General features: G+C 38.2%; 1 protein-coding gene across 5 annotated transcripts in view; it reads left to right on the forward strand.

The window, feature by feature from the left end:
* SHLD2 (shieldin complex subunit 2) overlaps positions 1–7,954 on the forward strand; it is a 169,749-nt gene that overhangs the window by 102,702 nt on the left and 59,093 nt on the right. For 4 of the 5 annotated variants that reach the window (XM_023740430.1, XM_023740431.1, XM_012558298.2 and 1 more), the window contains one exon: positions 83–217. The exons of the other annotated variant lie outside the window; for it this stretch is intronic. In XM_023740430.1, the coding sequence (XP_023596198.1) occupies positions 83–217 (135 nt within the window). The remainder of the gene's footprint in view (positions 1–82; positions 218–7,954) is intronic. 5 annotated transcript variants of the gene reach the window in all.

Genomic DNA, 7,954 nt, shown 5'->3' on the forward strand with positions numbered 1-7,954 from the left:
ACTATTTATTTGTCACTACATACTTATCAGATATTAAAGTATGGTATCACATGTGATAGATTAAATACTTCTCCTTTTCCAGAAGCATTATACAGTTATAGAGGACAGAAGCAAAAGAAAGTTGTGTTAACTGTGGAGCAGACTCAAGGTCAACATTATGTGCTTGTTTTATGGGGTGCTGGAGCAGCCTGGTACCCTCAACTTCAAAGGAAAAAAGGTAAATACACCAAAAAACGTTTAACCTATTACCTATATTTAGGTAAATGATTAATGCTTGTGAGCCTAATATGAAGAGGATCTTAACAGATTAGACTACATTTGAAATAGAAGCGATCATGATCAAGTATTCAATAAGCACATTTCTTCTATTATAATTTTATACCTTCTGTAAGCAATCCAGTGATATAAAAAGTCCTCTGTAATTAAAGGTGGCAAAAGAAAAGCTTCCATCTATTCCCAGGTATACTTAACTTTTTAGTAAAGATCTTATCTCCTTGAAATAATGTTCTTTAAAATTTAATTCTGGAGAAGCTTCTGCAGTTTTTATTTATCCAAAGTACTCTGATAAATAAACTTCTCTCTGGTTATAAGGCAGGTATTAGGGAAGTTACATTAACTCTTTCAAGTCACAACATTAGTGTTTAATAAATTACTATAGTCCAGGGTTTTTTATTCCACTTGTTTTAAATGTGTAGATTGTTAGTCAGCCATAGAATGTTCAGGTTTAAAATGTGACCTATGATTATATTTTGCTTTAAAACATAAATTAATAGTTTATGGTGTATTGAATTAAATGGAATTATTGTTTCAATAAAATAGTATACTTCTTCTTTGGATATTGTGAAATAGCTTAGTTGTAACAATCAGAGATAGTTTAGTTAGTCATTTATAAGTTATGTTACCCTGCTAAACTAATTCAGAGATTGATTGTGTGACCCATTATTATTATTATTCTTTTCATTAAAAAATTTATACACAGATTGTTTTATGACATTGGTTGCAATCTGCCATGAGTCATCACTCTCCCCCTTTCCCTTTTCACCCTGGATTCTCCGTTCATCCAGTTTTTCTGTCCCTTCCTGCTTTTGGGCATGTGTTGCCCGTTTGGTCTCATATACTTGATTGAACTAAGAAACATGTTCCTCACATGTGTTACTGTTTGTTCTATAGGCCTGTCTAATCTTTGGCCGAAAGGTGGCCTTTGGGAGTAGCTTCAGTTCTGAGTTAGCAGGGTGTCTGGGGGCCATAGTATCCAGGATTCCTCCAGTCTCTGTCAGACCAGTAAGTCTGGTCTTTTTTGTGTGTATGAATTTGAATTTTGTTTCACATTTTTCTCTCGCTCTGCCCAGGACCTTCTAGTGTGTTCCCTGTCAGAGCAATCAGTGGAGGTAGCCAGGCACCATCTCGTTCTTCTGGCCTCAGTCTGGTGGAGGCTGTGGTTCAAGTGTCTGTTAGTTCTTTGGATTAATGTTTTCCATGTGTCTTTGGTTTTCTTTGTTCTTCTTCACTCTGAGCGTGATGGAATGACCAAGAGATGTATTTGAGATGGCCGCTCACAAGCTTTTAACCCCAGGTGCTACTCACCAAAGTAGGATGTAGAACATTTTCTTTATGAACTATGTTATGCCTGTTGACCTAGATGTCCCCCCAAACCATGGTTCCCAGCCCTTAGCCCCAGTAACTTGGTCCCTCAAGGTGTTTGGATGTGCCTAGGAAACTTCTATGGCTTTGCCTTGTGGCCCATTATTATTATTATTTAAAAAAAATTTTTTTTTTATTGTACTTTAGATGAAAGTTTATAGAGCAAACTAGTTTCTCATTAAACAGTGCACATATTGTTTTGTGACATCAGTTGCCAACCCCATGACTTATCAACAGTCTCCCCTTTTCGACCTTGAGTTCCCCATTACCAGCTTTCCTGTCCCCTCCTGCCTTCTTGTCCTTGCCCCTGGGTTGGTGTGTCCATCTAGTCTTGTTTTGTATTATGGGTCTATCTTGTCTTTGGCTGAAGGGTGAACCTCAGGAGTGACCCATTTTTTTTTTACTTGAAGGAGTTAATGCTTCTTCTCAAGCTTCTGTCTACAGAGTGGTTATCTAAAGGTAGAATCTGTCACATTATCTCTCTTAATCATTAATAGCCTATAACTAGGGTTTGAGATAAGTCTGATTTGGGGCTTTCGGGATCAAACAGTGACCAATGTTTGTGTGGTTGAGAAATCTGACAAACATTTGCCGCTGGGACTAACCATGATCATTGACCACCACATCATAGCTGAGAACATGAGTCTAGTGCATGTTGAACAATATGTAGGTCAAAGGTGTTACTTCTGTTATAATGGAGCAGATTACTGCTCCATGATTAATATGGATATTCCTTTAGCATTAATAGTTATTCAGTTAATAAGAAAAGAAATTATAGTTGTCTCCAGACAATTCTATGGGTATTTAACTTAATATTGAAAACTTAGGAAACCAAGAATTAAGATATAGTTGTTCTTTGTTCATTTGGTCATTCGCTCATTCAGCATATATTTATTTATGCTCACCTTTATTAAGTTTTAACATCCCCCTCAATATCTGAAGGGCATTCTTTTTTAAAATGGAAATATACCAATTTTGGACAATCACTTAAGTAGTTTTTTCTTCAGAAATTGTTAGCATGCTATTTATTCATTTAACATTTCTTGAGGCATTCTTTGTATTAACCTCTATACTGGACACTGGTTCCACTTGCTCTTGAGGATAGCAAGATCATGTGTAAGTGGTTGTCTTAGTTATCTAGTGCTGCTATGATAGAAATACCACAAGTGGGCGGCTTTAACAAACAGAAGTCCAAATTCAGGGCACCAGCTCTAGAGGAAGACTTTCATTCTCTGTCAGCTCTGGGGCAGGTCCTTGTCTCTTTTCAGCTTCTGTTTCTCTCTTCCTTGGTGATCATCATATGGCTTGACATCTGTCTTAGTTATCTAGTGCTGCTATAACAGAAATTCAACAAGTGGATGGCTTTAACAAAGAAATTTATTCCCTCACAGTCTGGGAGGCTAGAAGTCTGAATTCAGAGTGCCAGCTCCAGGGGAAGCCTTTCTCTCTCTGTCAGCTCTGGGGGAAGGTCCTTGTCATCAATCTTCCCCGGTTGAGGAGGTTCTCAGTGCAGGGACCTCAAGTCCAAAGGACGCGCTATCCTTCTGGCTCCTATTTCTTGGTGATATGAGGTCCCCATGTCTCTCTATTCCCTGCTGTCTTTTATATCTCAAAAGAGAATAACTTAAGATGTAACCTAATCTTGTAGATCGAGTCCCGCCCCATTAAAGTAACTGCTGCTAATCCCACCTCATTAACATCATAGAGATAGGATTTACAACACCTAGGAAAATCACATCAGGTAACAAAATGGTGGAAAATCACACAACTGGGAATCATGACCTAGCCAAATAGACACACATTTTGGGGGGACACAATTCAGTCCATGACAGCATCTGTCTTTCTCTATTCTGCTTGTTTGCTTACTTGCTTAGTCTGCTCTTTTATATCTCAAAAGAGATTGGTGTAAAACACATCCTACACTAATGCTGCCTCATTAACATAACAAAACCCATTCCCAAGGGACTGTAACCACAGGCATAGGGCTTCAGATTTATAACACGTTTTGGGGGGATACAGTTCAATCCATACAGCGATATAATCTGAAATAATCATCAAAAATTATTCTGAGTATTGGAAATAACAAGTTGATTTATTGGGGGAAATAATAAGAAACCCTAAAATTCAAGTTCTTTTGAAGTGTGCATTGCTAGTAAGAATTTAAGGAGCTCTGGTTGCACAGTGGTTAAGCACTTGGCTGCTCACCAAAAGATTGGTGGTTTAGACCCTCCATTTGCTCTACTGGAGGAAGATGTGGAAAGATGTGGCAGTCTGCTTCAGTAGAGATTACAGCCTTGACACAAAAACAAAATCAAAATGGATTAAGGACCTAAACGTGCAAACCAAAACCATAAAATTCTGAGAAGAAAAAGAAGGGGCAGCGCTGTAAGGCCTAGCTTTTAACAATGGATTATCTAATATAATAACAAAAGCACAAACAGTAAAAAACAAAATAAATGAATGGGGCCTCATAAAAATTAAAGAATTTGTTCATCAAAAGACTTTACCAAAAAAGTGAAAAAACAAGCTACCAACTGGGAGAATATCATTGGAAGCCATATGTCTGTCAGGAAACTACTAATCAAAATATATGTAAAACTTCAACAGCTTAACAACAAAAAGACAAATATCCCAGTCATAAAATGGACAAAGGACTTGAATAGACATTTCACCAAAGAGGACATTCAAATAGCCACTAGACACATGAAAAGATGCTCAGTGTCATTAGCCATCAGAGATGCAAATCAAAACCACAATGAGATACCATTTCTCTCCCACTAAGATGGCTTAGATTACAAAAAAACAGAAAACAGTAAATGTTGGCAAGGATGTGGGGAAATTGGAACTCATACCCATTGCTGGTAGGAATGCAAAATGGTACAGCCGCTGTGGAAGACAGTGTGGCGTTCCTCAAAAAACTAAAAATAGAACTACCATATAACCCAGCAATTCCACTCCTGGGTATATACGCAAAACACTTGAAAGCAGAGACTCAAAAAGAGACTTGTACACCAGTGTTCATTGCAGCACTATTCATGGTAGCCTAAAGGTAGAAACATCCTGAATGCCCATCAGCAGATTGTGATGATAAACAAAATGTGGTACATACATACAATGGAATACTACTCACCCAGTAGGAGAAATGAAGTCTTGATACATGCTACAGTATGGATGGAGCTTGAAGACATTATGCTGAGCGAAATAAACCAATCACAAAAGGACAACTGTTGTATGACCTCACTTATATAAAAAGACAAGAAAAGGCAAGTGTACAGTGACCAAAGCTTATTAGTGGTTACCAGGGGCAGGAGGAAGGGGGAAAAGGAGGCTTAACAGTAATGGAAAAATTGCATTGATTAAGGGTAGGGTTGCACAACCAGTTATTATTATTGCCGTCAATAAGTTGTACACCTGTAAAAAGTTGAATTGGCAAAAGTGTGATATATTTACAACAACAACAAAAAAAACAAAGTAGCTGTTGAGGCTGCTTATGTACAACTAAACACCTCATGGGATTTGATTCCTTTATTTGGAGGTTTATGGTCATGGTTTCATGGGACATCCCAGTTAACTGGCCTAATAATGTGTTTAGTGCTTCTACCTCCTAGTTCATTGTGTAGTGCCTGGGGTCTTAAAAGCTTACAGAGAAAGAGGAGAGTCAAGGATAGGAGAAGGATATGGAATGTGTGGCTAACTGCCTCCATGAACAACCACCTCCTTTGCGATGAGACCAGAAGAACTGGATGGTATCTGCTATGATTATTGAACATTTTGCTAAAAGATTCCATAGAAGAATCCTGATCAAAAGGGGGAAAATACAGGAAAGAATTTGCAATGCTCATCTACTCCAGACTTTCTGGAGCCACGGAAGGTGGATGAACCCCTGAAGCTATTGCTTTAAGGTAATCTTTAAAACTAAACCAATAATATCCCCTGAAGTCATCTTAAAACTGAATAATAGTTAAGCTTAACTAGTAAAAAAGGTCTACCTTGAGCATTAATCTCTTTTAAGAACTATCTGTATGGAATCAAAGTGACAAAGCAACTCGAAGGATTAGGTAGCAACCTTCGAGGGCAGTGAGTTTATGTTCATGTGGGAGAAAAACTCAGAAAAGGAGAGTGAAAATGGTTGTACACTCAAAAAATGTAATCAGTGTTACTAAATTGTACATGGAGAAACTGTTGAATTGGTGTATGTTCTGCTGTGTATATTCTCGACAACAAAAATCAATTTAGAAAAAAAGATTATAGCCTTGGAAATCTATGTGGCATTTCTTCTCTGTCTGATAGGGTCTCTTATGAGTTGGAATTAACTTGATGGCACAAAACAACAACAACCGTAGGAATTTGGCATTCCTTATTCCTTGTAGCAAGGATTGGTCATGGTTTAAGTCCTAATGATGGGTGGACTTAGGGACATAAATTACATTTCTTAGGAATAATGAGGTAAGCAGAAAGTAAGCTGTTCAGAATTCAGTGCTATACCAATGCAGTATCCTTCTGAAATTATTTAATAGAAGTCTAATATTTGAAAAATATAACAAAAATTATAAGAAAGTATTCTCATGATATCATTAATTAAGTACAGAATAATGTAAATGATCCCAACATTTATAATTATACTTCATGCATAATCATAGTTATGTCTGCATGGAGGTTTGAAATCTATTCACACTCTTAATTCATGTTTCAAACATAGAAATGTATTACAAATTGTCTCGTATCACTCTCCCTCAGACTGACTAGCCAGAACTGCACAAGGCTGGTAGGCTGTTTTCTGTTACTTGAACATACCAAGCTTCTTCCTGCCTCAAGATCTTGAATTTATCTGCTTTCTTCCCTAGGGTGCTTTTTCTCCTTTTTTTTTTTTCTTTATTGTTTTAGTTTAAGTTAAAGTTTACATTTCAGGTTAGTCCCTTATACAAAAACTTATACATACATCGTTATGTGACCCTAATTGCTCTCCCTATGCTGTGACAGCACATTCCTCCATTCCACCCCTGATTTACCATGTCCATTCAACCAGCTCCTGACCCTCTCTGCCTTCTCATCTCACCTCTGGACAGAAGCTGACCGTTTAATCTCATGTATCTACTTGAGCTAAGAAGCACACTCTTCACGAGTGTCATTTTATGTCACACAGTCCAGTCCAATCTTTGTCTGAAGAGTTGGCCTCAGAAATTGTTTTAGTTCTGGGCTGATAGAGAATCCAGGGGCCATGCTTTCCGGGGTTCCTCCAGTCTCAGTCAGACCATTAAGTCTGGTCTTTTTACTAGAATATGAGTTCTGCACCCCACCTTTTTCCTGCTCCATCAGGGACTCTTTGTTGTGTTCCCTGTCGGGGTGGTCATTGGTGGTAGCCGGGCACCATCTAGTTCTGGTCTTAGGCCGATGAAGTGTCTGGTTTATCTGGCCCTTTCTGTCTCTTGGGCTAATACTTTCCTTGTGTCTTTGGTGTTCTGCAGTCTCCTTTACTCCAGGTAGTTGGGACCAATTGATGCATCCTGGATGGCTGCTTGCAAACTTTTAAGATCCCAGACTCCACTCACCAAAGTAGAATGCAGAACATTTTCTTAATAAGCTTTGTTATGCCAGTGGACCTAGATGTCCCCTAAAAGCATGGTCCCCAGACCCCCACCCCTGCTGCTCTGTCCCTCGAAGTGTTTGATTGTATTCAGGAAACTTCTTAGCTTTGGTTTAGTCCAGTTGTGCTGACTTCCTGTGTAGTGTGTGCTGTCCTTTCCTTCACCTAAGATAATTCTGGTCTAGTATCTGGTTAGTGAATAACCCTCACCCTCACTCCCCACCCTTTTAACGATCAAAGAATGTTTTCTTCTGTGTTTAAACCTTTTCTTGAGTTCTTATAATACTGGTCTTATACAATACTTGCCCTTCTGTGACTTACTAAATTCACTCAGCATAATTCACAGATTCATCCTTGTTCTTAAATCATTGCATAGTATTCCATTGTGTGAATATACCATAATTTGTTTATCCGTTCGTCCATGGCTGGGCACATAGGTTGTTTCCATCTTTTTGCTATTGTGAACAGTGCTACAGTGAACATGGATGTGCATACATTTATTCGTGTGACGGCTCTTATTTTTCTAGGGTATGTTCCAATGAGCGGGATTGCTGGATCGTATGGTACTTCTATTTCTAGCTTTTTTCTTTTCTTTTGTTTTTAATTGTACTTCAGGTGAAGGTTTACAAAACAAATAGTTTATCATGAAACAGTAGTGCACGTATTATTTTACGACTTTGGTTAACAACCCCACAACATGTCAACCCTTTCCCTTCTCGAACTTTTTTT

The sequence above is a fragment of the Trichechus manatus genome, unplaced genomic scaffold (genome assembly GCF_000243295.1).
Source record: "Trichechus manatus latirostris isolate Lorelei unplaced genomic scaffold, TriManLat1.0 scaffold00155, whole genome shotgun sequence".
NCBI lineage: Eukaryota > Metazoa > Chordata > Mammalia > Sirenia > Trichechidae > Trichechus > Trichechus manatus.